This window comes from Rhineura floridana, chromosome 16 (assembly GCF_030035675.1).
Source record: "Rhineura floridana isolate rRhiFlo1 chromosome 16, rRhiFlo1.hap2, whole genome shotgun sequence".
NCBI classification, from domain to species: domain Eukaryota; kingdom Metazoa; phylum Chordata; class Lepidosauria; order Squamata; family Rhineuridae; genus Rhineura; species Rhineura floridana.
In genome coordinates this window covers 37,072,821-37,085,056 of record NC_084495.1, presented here as the reverse complement: position 1 = coordinate 37,085,056, position 12,236 = coordinate 37,072,821, and the positions used below count along the sequence as shown (strand labels likewise).

The 12,236-nt window shown below is 45.2% G+C and overlaps 1 protein-coding gene across 5 annotated transcripts in view; it reads left to right on the top strand.

Moving 5' to 3' along the window:
* The window catches only part of GPC3 (glypican 3), a 192,103-nt gene that overhangs the window by 131,780 nt on the left and 48,087 nt on the right, over window positions 1-12,236 (top strand). For all 5 annotated transcript variants that reach the window (XM_061598743.1, XM_061598747.1, XM_061598746.1 and 2 more), the window contains exons 5-6: window positions 2,570-2,695; window positions 9,291-9,411. In XM_061598743.1, coding sequence (XP_061454727.1) covers window positions 2,570-2,695; window positions 9,291-9,411 — 247 coding nt within the window. The remainder of the gene's footprint in view (window positions 1-2,569; window positions 2,696-9,290; window positions 9,412-12,236) is intronic.

Sequence of the window (12,236 nt, the reverse complement as noted above, 5' to 3'; positions counted from 1 at the left end):
TGGGGGTTCCATATTAAAACATTAGCATGAGAGTTGCTTGAGGTTTTGCTCCTCAGGGATCCGTCTCCTCTCGTCTCTTGCTGTTACGTCGGTGCCCCAGTTGGATATTTTTCTCATGTGCACGAATTTATGCACAGGAACACTACGGTGCAACCTTGCCACTGATCGTGTTGCACCTGCAGAGGTATAGCTTGAGCTGCTGGCTGCGTATTGCACAGGAATCTGGGAAACTGCATATACTGAGTTGGATCAGTGGTCCATCTAGTTCAGCATGTACAGCAGATGCTCTTCCCTTGAGTTTGCACTCTTTCCATAAAAATAAAACAAGATTCCAGTCTTCATGGTTCTGAATTAAGAGCTGAGTTCAATAAGAACTTGGGAAGCTGCCTTATGTCAAGTCAGAACAATGGTCCATCTTGCTTAATGTTGTCTGCACTGACTGGCAGCAGCTCTAGGTTTCAGATGGGGGATGTTCCCAGTCCAACCTGGAGATGCTGCCAGGGATTGAACCTGGGACCTTCTGCATGCAAAACAGGTGCTCTACCGCTGACCTATTGCCCTCCCCCCATTGCAGCATCTAGTCTTTCTAGGTAGTCTCTCATCCAACTAGGGGTGATCCTGCTTAGCTTTCAAAATAGGGCAGGGTGGCGCGGCTGTAGGTGAAGGTCAGAGAGGCTGAGAGATCAGCAACTGCCACATGATCAGCCATGGCAAAGAGGTTTTGAACTGGCCATTTTATTTCTGATGGTTAAACAACTGGGAGATGCAAGCCATCCCTGCTATAGTCGAGCCTTTGCACCCTGATTGCTGAGGTCTTCTGATGGTGGTTGCACATGCCCCTGAGGCTCAGCTGGCCTTTACCATGGCAGGTCAGCCCAGAGGAACTACTTGCCAAGAGACCCTCAGCAGGAATAACTTCTGCCTTCTTTTAGACATCTTCTAAAGAACAGATTATTCAGACAGGCATTTCATATCTGAGATTCTTTGCCAGCCAGCTCTTACTGATGGGTTCCATGGTTTTATACCGTGTTTTTAGTCTGTATGCTGCCTTACGATATTTTATATGAAAGTCTGGTTGATATATATTAAATAAATAAATAAATAAATAGTGGAAATCACCCAGTGATCTTTCAGTAGATCTCAACCTGCCTGCTGCCTATCCCTGTGGCAGAGCGGATCCTTTGCATGCCGTTTAATTCTCCCGGCACCATCTCTGGCAGCATCTCCATTTAATTCTCCGGATTAAATGATGGGAAAGTGCCTCTTCCCTTGAGAGCTGCTTCTGGTCAAAAAGCAAATAGTTCTGGTCTAGATGGACAGTCTTGCCTAGGTCAGTGGTTCCCAAACTTTTTCTCCCCAGGACCACTTGAAAATTGCCGAGGGTGTTGGCCGACCCACTCAAAGATTTTTCTGCCTGTCGTAGATGCTGTACAGTTGTAGCTTGCATTTAAATTGCTGCTTTTATTTCTCATATTTTTTATTATATTGCAATTTGAATTGCATAGAACTCAGATTGTAGTGGAGTAACAGAAGCAATAGAAATACAGCTAAAATCAATATGAATGTTGAACATAGGATGGATGTGCCGTCTCCCATTTTCCACAGACACACCACAGATCACCTGAATGAAGCTTGTGGACCACTGGTGGTCTGTGGACCAGTTTGGGAACCCAGCAGCTTGTTATGTGCATGCTATGTATGCCGCAATAAATGTGCTGGGGTTTAGGATACCACAGGGCACTGTGCTAGTTTTGCTACAATCAACAAACCTACCAACCGTTTTTTGTAACTGACTTTAGTTATGTGTTCATGCTGTCTTTTCTTGGTGTTCTCTGTGTGGTGCAGAAGTCAAAGCTACAGCAGTGCTGTAGCATCACCAAGTGGCAGAGCACAAACATTACAGTGTAGCATTTGAACGTTGATCAAGGCAGTTGTGAGAGGAAAGCATCCAGGTACGATTCCAACCCAGTAAGCCAAAACAGCTAGGTTGGTGGGTACTAGGGAGAGGGCTTTTTCTGTGGTGGCCCCCACTCTCTGGAACTCCCTCCCGTTTGATCTTCGACACGCACCTTCCCTGGATGTATTCCGCAAGGCCCTGAAGACGTGGCTATTTCAACAGGCCTTTGAGATCCTTGAGATGGGTTAATCTCCATGATTTTGTCATCTATTATATGCTGCAAATGTAAATGTTTTATAAATGTATTGATGACTGTCCAGTATTTTATTTATTGAGACTAATGTGACTGCATTTGATATTATTGTATTTTATCCCATTTTAATGTACGTCGCCTAGAGTGGCTATCTGCCAGATAGGCGACACACAAATTAAATATTATTATTATTATTATTATTATTATTATTATTATTATTATTTAGACTGGGAACCACTGAAATCATCATGCAACCCCCAGGTGCCCAGTCACAGGAGGACAAGCTTATAAACTGCACGCTTGCATCGGCCAAATGCTTTCTGCTGTGATTTGAGATTGGCTTGTAAAACTAGGGTAACATGGCTACGTTCTTTGCTGGTGTCTTTAGTTTCATTGTTTGGCGTCTCTCTCTGTTTCAGGGAACTCGTCACAAAACTGAGAGCACACAGCAGTTTCTACAGCAGTCTGCCAGAGTACATCTGCTCCCACAGCTCTACAGTGCAGAACAACACCCTTTGCTGGAATGGCCAAGAAGTTGTCGAGAGGTAAAAGGGATCCATTCCTCCTCCCCTCCTTCCCCTCTGGGAATGCTGTTTTGCTTCTGGCCTTTGTTGTTAGTGAGCATGACCCCACTTTGACATTCCTAATACTAGGGTTACACTGCTCAGCTACGGAAGGGGTGGGCAATCTGTGGCCTTCCAGATGTTGTTGGACTCCAACTCTCATCATACAAACATCAGAAGAGCCTTGTCTACTCCAGCATCCCTTTCTCACAGGACCCGAGTGTGGGAGCACTCTCTCCTCCAGCAGTTTGCAGCAATTGGTATTCAGAAGCATGCTGCCTTCGCCTGCGGAGCCAGGAGCACAGCCATCATGGCTAGTAGCCATTGGTAGCCTCATCCTCCATTAATTTGCCTAATCTTTTTTTAAAGCCATCCAAGTTGGTGGCCATCAGTGCCTCTTGGGGGAGCGAGTTCCATAGTTCAACTATGCGCTGTGTGAAGGACTTTCTTTTGTCTGTCTTCAGTCTTCCAATATTCAGCTTCGTTGGATGTCCACGAGTTATGAGAGAAGGAGAAAAACTTTTCTCTACCCACTTCCTCCAAACCATGCATAATTTTATACACCTCTATAATGTCCGCTCTTGCAAATCTTTCCTCTAAACTGAAAAACCCCAAACGTTGCAGCCTTTCCTCATAGGAAAAGTTGCTCTAACTGTAGATAATTTGGCTTGCCCCTTTCCGAACCTTTTTTTCAGCTCTGCAGTATCCCTTTTGAGGTGAGGAAACCAGAACCGTGCACAGTATTCCAAGTTCATACTCACACCATAGATTTGTGTAGTGACATGATATTTCCAATCCTTTCCCTAACGATCCCTATCAGGGAATTCATCCTTTCCACAGCTGCCGCACACTGGATTGACATCTTGACCAACCTGTCCACTATGACCCCAAAGTCTTGTTCCTGGTCAGTCACCACCAGTTCATACCCCATGAGCGTATATGTGAAATTAAGGAAAAACATGCCCCCAGGGTGCATCACTTTACATTGAATTGCAATTTAATTTTACTGCCCATTTGCCCTGCTTTAGAGATCACTTTTGGAGCCCCTCGCTATTCCTTTTTGTTTAAACCATCTTGAGCAGTTTGATACCCTCCTCTCTGAGCATTGGCCATCCTGGCAGGGGCTGATGGGAGCTGTAGTCTAACAATATCTGGAAGGTTACAGGTTCACTGCCCCTGTTCTGCAGAGAACAATCCATACTCAATACAACTTGCACAAAACTATACCAAGACATTGCAATTATTACAAGTATTCATTACTTGGCCATATTAATAGTTCTTGACCTTATGAGGATGAAAAAGTATTGTTCCATCCATTTAGACTCGGGAGTGATTTCCAGTCTGACCTCCCTGATCCTCATCACAGAAGCTTGAGGCATTACCCTACCACAGAAAAAGTCCTATTCCATGTCCCCTTCAATTTCTCCTCAAAGGCTTCATGTGCGACATGCCTTTAAAGCACAGTCAAAGTACATTTCTTCCCCCCCAAAAAAAGAATCCTGGGATCTGTAGTTTACCTTTCACAGAGCTACTGTTCCCAGGATCCTTGGTGGTGGTGGGGAGACCTGTGTTTTGCATGTGCTTTAAAGGTATGGTGTATGTGCAGCCAAAGAGAGCAAGGAAGTATTGCTAGAACTCAGGGCTGGAGTGAAGGAGAGGCTGACATAACAGGAGAAGATTCTCTGCAAGGTCTGCTCCAGACAATTTAGGGTTTTATAGGTAATGCCCCCTCTGTGATAAGCAGAACTGAACATGGTGCAGTTGAGCAACTACGGGGGTTCTTGCGTCAAATGTGCACACTTGAGAAAATTATTTGTTTGTTCATTTTATATCCTTCCATTCCTCCCATAGGAGCCCATGGCAGCAAGAGTTATGGTTAAAGGGCTTTTAACTAATTGCCTTTTGCTTTTCAGGTCCAGCCAGAAAAACCATGAATTTTGAATGGTGCCTTTTTCTTTTCTGTTTATTATAGAGCAGCGATGGGGAATCTGTGGCCATCTGTTGTTGTGCTCTGAACTCCCATCAGCTCCCAGGCGGCATGGCCAGCAGTCAGGAATTATGGGAGGCGTAGTTCAAGAACCTCTGGAAGGCACCATGTTAGCTACCCCTCAGCTAGAGGGACAAGTGGGCTGACCTGATATAAGGCAGCTTTCTGTGTTCCCATGTCTGAGGCAACAGCCATTTTATTCAGACTTCGTACCAGTGATGGGGAACCCAGCGTCCTCCAGACGTTGATGGACCAACTTCTATCAGTTAGCACTTTCTAACTTATTTCCAGCACCTTAAATCTGGCACAGGAGCAAATTGGTAGCCAGTGCAATTCTCTCAGGATTAGTGTAATACACACTTCCCAGCATCCTTGGACATTGGCTAAGCTGGCTGGGATTGATGGGAGTCCAACAACATCTGGGGACCCCAGGTTGAAATACTCTGGTGTAGTATGATCTCGAGGAGATGAACTGGTCAGCAGGCTGGCTGCCACCGACTGCACTAGCTGAAGCTTCCAGACCATCCTCAAGGGCAGCCCCACATGGTGTGCAACTGGGAGATTTCCAGGGCATGAGTGACAGTGGCTAAAAAGTTTTGTTTTTCACATTGTTGTAAGTTGCTTGGAGACTTTTGGGTATCAAGCGTCTAATAAATCTAATAATAACAACAACAACAACAGAGACGTTCTTTGTGCAGGAGCTGTCACTGCTGGCAAACCAGCTGAAGCCAGGAAAAGGCCGTCCTCTGCAGAGACCACTTGTGCCTCCAGCAATAATGCCGGATGCCGGAGCCCCCTCCCCTTGACTGCAGACCACTTTGATCCATTGCCTTGGTTTTACATCAGGCTGAAGCCTGGGCAGCTGGATCAAAGAGTGTGCATAAAGTGTTTGTGCTAAATTTAAGCAATATATGTGTCAAAGGAAGGGAGTGTTCTGTTCAAGTCTCCACAGGGATCAAGGGTCTCAGTTGTGAAATGGCAGAATTGTTGGAGAAACTCCTCTGGAGGTGTTAAAAGAAACAAGAATATGTTTACAAAAGCTGTTGGCTGTTGAAAGCAAAGTGCTGGAGACATATACCTACACCCAGTGCAGAACCCCAATTTCCAAGTCTTACATACAAAGGCTATTAGGGAATTCTTTGCTAACTGAAGGATTTTACCCAGTGTCAGGATTTTCCCAGCTCTTACATCTCAAATCCTATTACTTGTTTAGATTCACAAAGTTTCAAAAGCTGCTATGGGGTGGTTTTATTCTTTTAAGTCTCTCCTGAATAAGATGACAGACAAGGTTCCCTTTTTTGGGGAAGGGGGGACATTTTCAAGCACATTATGAGAATGAGCTGCTGTTTCCAGATGGTGGAGAAGAGAAATGAATCTGGCATGAACAGAACTCACTTTAAACCTTCCCTTTTCTCAGTTTATTCCCTCACCACTTAAAAGACTTCAGCTGCTTCCATAAACTCCCTCTGCTTTGCTTCTGGAGAGGAATTGGTTTCCAAATTTATTTTTATTGCCAACATATTGTATGAGGGTTTTATATACAAATCATAAGCAAACAGGGCAGAACGAAAGCCCTCACCCCCGGAGCGCCTTTCTCGGCAAGGATTCTGTTCCATTCTATTTCCTTTATTTCCACCTTGCCTGATAAATTTGCATGCCTGTGCTTGCTGAGCCAAACCTAGCTTAGGCAAACCATCTTTGTGCTACCAGCCAGGGACTACAAAGAAAAGAAGCTTATCATACACAGCCCACATCTGCACCTTACATTTAAAGCACTCTTACACTACTTTAAACAGTCAGGTCTTCCCCCAAAGGATCTTGAAAACTAGTTTGTTAAGGGTGCTGAGAGGAGACCCCCATTCCCCCTGCAGAGCTACAATTCCCAGAGTGGTTTGACTCTCAGCCCCTCTTCTCAGGGGTCTCTTTTCAAAAATGTGGATATGAGGTGTCCACTGGGTCACAGATATTGTGCTGGAATGGAGATGATAAACAGAAGGACTAATTGTACATATGTAGAGGTGGTTCTGCTGTTTTTAGAGTTTGTATTTTATTTTACTTTTACTTTTTGTGCGTCACTTTGATAGCTTCTGGCCATGAAGCAGTTTGTAAACCTGTAAAATAAATAAATAAGGAGGCATCTGGGACCCAGATGGGCTTCTCACACCTTGATACTAGCTTGGCCATCTGTTGGCGACAAGATGAGATTTCTATATGGTACCAACCTGTAGTGAATTTGGGTGCTTCCCTCCAGTCATGTGTATTTCAAAGCAAGAAATGACTGGGAGTGCGAGGAAATACCAGCTCAGAAATGCTAGATTTTTTTTTAAATGATGAAATGGCTTTCAAGTGTTTGCAAACGATTTACATGGTGACACATATATCTGCATGTTACTGTGCTGTTTCCCTCCCTCCCCTACTTTCCATTTCCTTTTGCTGTTCTTGTTAAAGTTGCCCCTTGCCTAAAATAGACAGTGTTTACTTTCTGAACTGGCCCATTCTGCATAAGCAAGGAGAGCGTGCGTAGCCTGTGCCGACTGCTGAAGCCCTAAGGCTGTAGCAGCACATGCAGTGCACCATGGCTACTGTTCCACAAGATGGCACCAAGGGAATAGTTATCTAGCCTTGGAGGAGGCACGGAGGAACTTGCATAAAACAGAAAGCTGTGGTTCTCTGGACACCACCACTCCATCCTTCATCTCTTTAAGGCCCTGCTTTTCAAAGTTTTCTTGAACCCTTGTAGTAGGGGCTTTCTATATGTGCTGCTTCCTCCTGAGGCTGTCAAATCCTGTATCGATCACCTGTTTCACATGGATACATCTAGGGTCATTGCATCTAGTTGTGTCTATGCAGTCTGCCTCCTGTGTAACCCCTCACTGGCGGTGGAGCAGGATATCTCTGTGCCCGTCCCCCCATTAATGCCAAACTCAGGGATGCTTAAGAATAAAGCAGCTGAATTCCCTTCTTCCCAAGTCACATTGGAATTATGGTGTTGTAAGTGATGACATCACTCCGAGAACTCCAGTGTGGGTCAGTGAAGGGTCCACTGGTGAGGGCATTCAAGTAACCCAGGACTTGGCAAGTGAGGGATGGATGGGGGATTTTTGTATCCTTGTTTTTACTTTTTTCATTCATCACAAGGGTCATATTTTTTCTTAATAATTGATTATATTAAATTATGCAGATATATTCACTGGCATTATAGCCATCCGGTTTAGCCTATCATTCACTAATAGGCAAAAAAAAAACACCCTTGCGGTTTAAGAACGTACCTATAGCCAATAGATATTTCTATCAAACTTTAAAAAGCAGGGAAATTGGGCAGCTGTAGTGAATGCACCAGGGGAGTAGGAGACTGGACCTCCCCTCTGAGATATTGTCCTGCCCTACAAATTTGTAGAAGTGCAAACACAATTTGGGTTGGTCTTTCACAGGCCAATCCACTTCCTGTGTAGCTTGGAAGAATTTGGTAACATATTTATAGTTTGTTTACCTTGACTTTTGTGCTTTATGATTGTGTTTGAACAGTCAAGGATAGTTTCTCTCACACCTGACTCAGGATCCTCTCCCTTTCCCTCACACAGGAACACACCCTTTAGGTGCCCCATGCACCCCAGGTTGCCCAAGGCGCATCCACACAGTTGTTTCTTCCTGGGTTGGTATTAGCACAATGCTTTGACTCCTTCAGCACATTTGCTTTTGGATTGCAGCCTGTGCAGCATGCACGCCAAATTTCCTTTGGGTTCCACCAGTTTTTGAAACTGTTAAGACTATTTGGTGGACACAGGAGCAAATTAATAAGAATGATTAAATGGATACCACACCGGTCTCTTCAAATCATTCAGTGGACTCACACGCCAAGGTGATGACAGCCTAACTGCTGTATCATTTGTGTTTGGTCTTGATAGATTTTTTTTAAAGTTTTTTGGTGATTGCTTTATTATGTGTGCTTTAATACTGTTATACACTGCTGTGGGGTCCTTTGAGAGAAAGAGTGGTTTACTATAAAACAATAATTTTATTATTATTAATATAATAATTTAATAAATACTTGATTTAATAACAATAAAATTAATAATAATTGTCATCATCCACAACTACTGTCCCAGGATTTCTCATATTACTGAAGCACTGCCAAAACATTCCTGACTTCAGTGCAGATCAGGAGAATGTTGTTGTTGCCTTCTTGAAGGACAACCAAGGTACAGTTTTATACATTGTGGGTTTTTTAAACTCTTTTAGCTAGCTATATCTTTTAGCTGTGCATTTAGTTTTTTTTGGTCTGTGACCAAAATAAATCATTCCTTCATCAGCAGGGGTGGCTGACCATGCATCCCCCTGAAGAGTCACTGTTCTAGTCAGTGTAGACCAGGCATAGGCAAGGTGGTGCCCTCCAGATGCTGTGGGGCTCCAACTCCCCTCACACCTGACCATTGGTCCATGTTGGCTGCAGTTGATGGGAATCACAGCCCAGCAATGTGTGGGGGGCACCCACAGGTTCCTGCTGGCTTAGGGTGTCAGAATAGATCCAGTTTGGCTAAAGTTATTTCTTGGGCATAATTTGTGTTGTTCCCATGTCTCTTGCTGTTGCAGGTACACCCGCCCAGCAGTGAGGAATGGAGGGAAGGGTCAGCTTGGCAACCATGAAGTCAAGGTGAAAGGACCTGAGCCTGTGATTAGCCAGATCATTGATAAGCTGAAACACATTAATCAGGTGAGCCCCCATACTTCCTGTTCGCTGCTTGGAGCTGGAGTTTTGGCAACACTGAATACAATTCGGAATGACCCGGTTGTCCAACTTGATAAAACCACGTTCACAAGCCAAGGGGCCGACATTGTCCCCGTCTAGAAATCAGCTTTTAGTCATTTGAGGGCTGAAAGTCGGAATATAAGCAGTCTCATAAATACATAAAATAATGCTAGGCTCCTGGTATTTACACCAGACTTGGCCAATCCAGAAGCCGCTTACTGCCTGTCATCCTTCCCAGTCTTGGTGCCCTCCAGACATTTTATGCTACAACTCCAGCATCGTGCAGCTGTGCTGGCCACGGCTGATGGGAGTTGCAGTCCGCAGCATTGGAGGGTACCCGGTTGGGAGAAGGCACTGAAAGGAAGCGTTGGAGTTAGGGCGCTCACAGTCCTGGGTAGGTCAAGCAGGGGAGGCTGCTCCATGATGGCAAATGAGGCACCCGTCTCCTTCCTTGCATCCAGTCCACGGGGTGGCAACCCTGCCTGCCAGAGTCCTCCTCTTAATCTCATTGTTGCCCTTGCAGAACTCAGCAGGGAGGAGGATGGGGCCAAAACTAGAATGAGCTGGCTCCACCTGTCATTAGCTCTGGCTCCTTTTACAGTTGGGACCCCTGACTTCTGCCCCACCAGTCTCCATGGACACCAGCTGCCACTGGTCTCCAGTCATGAGGGTTCAAATCCCAGGAGTTCCTAACACCTCGAACCCACACGCTCATAACCAAAGCTTTAGTCTCTGTGTCGCATTGGCAGATCACATGCTGCAGACACCCCTCCCCTAATATTTAGGATAAAACTCAAGACAGCCACATTGGCTGTATGCTGTAGTTTGTTAAGGGTCACTGGGAATTATAACTCTGTGAGGGGTAAACTACAGTGCAGAGGGGTAAACTGTGCTTCGAATGGGCTTTAAACGTATTGTGTGCATGCAGCCGTAATCTCCAGATACAGCACTGACATGTGTATTTTAAGCGGCCACTAACATGGTTGTTATAGAACCTTTGAAGCCAGGTTGGGTGTCGTCAGGAACAAGCAGTGATCTTGTGTTCCAGTGAACAAGGAATGATCTTGCTCAGCATGCCAGCCAGCCAGCAGTGCCCTTTCCCAGGATGCTCCATTTCGTCCTCCCTCCTTTCCTTGCTCCAAATAGTCAATCAGTATTGTATCCCTACTGAGCATGCTCAGCCTTCACTGAGCTTTATTGCCCCCCCCTTTAAGGATTTTTATCTAAAGGTTTTTTTGGGGGGGGGTTGCACTTCTAATTGGTTTTTAATGTAAGTTGCTTTGGGTCACTTCTGTGAGAAAAGTGACCGACAAATGGGTTGTTATTTTGAGGGGGGGGGGCTCTGTTAAGAAATATGAATGCATGAAGTGAGAGATCACAGATGGGGCGGGAGGACAGGCTGTGTCCCCCCCCCCATGGAAATGTGTAGTGTTACGACACCATCTACTGTTCTGATGGAAGTACTGACAAGGCAGTATGGTATTAAAATGTGACTTATACCATCCCAACAAACGTCCTTCTAATTCTTCCACATGAGGTTAGCGTTTTTTGTAGAGGGGCCAGTATTGCTTTGAGGACCCCTTCCCTGCCTCTGTTTCATTTGCAGAGAAGTTCTTAGTGGGCAGGTAAAAAGAGAGGCAGGGAGGGGAGGGGACAGAGGTTGGAAGGGAAAAGACAGAAAGCAAACTTGGCGTTTGGATTGACCCTGGAGCCAAGCTCTCTTTCGGTGTAACTTATTTCCAAATAATTATGTTTAGGATTGCTGCCAAAGAAACGTCCCGTCCTTTATAAAGTAGTAGACTATTAAATTCCAGACCCCTACTTCACAGCAAGAGGCAATGTGTTTATTTCAAATGTAGATTCACTCCCTAATTAAGAGCCTTGAAGAAAGTAATTAAAACATCACAGGGTAATCTAAGGGGTGTGTGCCTTTATTCAGTGCCTGAGCTTGAAGGAGGTACAGGGAGGGGGCATCAGAGAGTGAGAGAAGTTGTTGTGAAATGCTTAAGACTGTGATCAAATGCCCAGTTTCCATAATTTGTAATTCATAAGTCATTTTAAGGCTACAGCTCTGGAAGAGAAATTGAACTGGGCAGGAAGAGCCATTAGCAGGTTGAAGGGGTTTTGGAAAGGAAATTATTTTTTGTCCCGAGGTTACACTGTAGCCCATGTTTGGAAATATTTCAAGCCTACTGTATCTTGACAGATCTTTGGAATGTCTGTGAACCAATTTATAACTTAGTTTGCAGAGTCAGTCCTTCACTTAAGGGGGAAAAAAATACTACGTGTTCTTCAGCCAAAACCCCTAACAATCCCCAACGCTCTCAGGGCCGGGGAAAAGAAACTGCGTGGGAACCTGAGATCTGGCAAGACGTTGGTGCCAGCTCTGGGAAGCTGATAAGCTCTGAATGTGTCCTCGTCCAGTTGCACCTTCAACTCATTAACTTTATTAGTGGAGCATAAGCATTCATGAGCTTATCGCTGCCTCCTTCAGAAACCCAGAGCGAAAACTTTGTGAACAGCCAGCCGTTTGAAGGCAGTTTGTAGATTCCAACCTGTCTTCCTCCTGCCTTAATTGTAGAGATACTGTTCCCTGCACTGCAAGCTCTGCACCAACCTTCCCCGACCAGGCGCCCTCCGGATGTTTTGGTACTTACAAGTCCCATCAACCCTGACACTGGCAACACTGGCTGGAGCTGATGGGAGCTGTGTTCCAGAAGACGTGGAGGCTACCAAGTTGGGAAGGCTGTTGTGGAGCTTGCAGGCAGTGGGTGCCAGGAAGCAGGGGC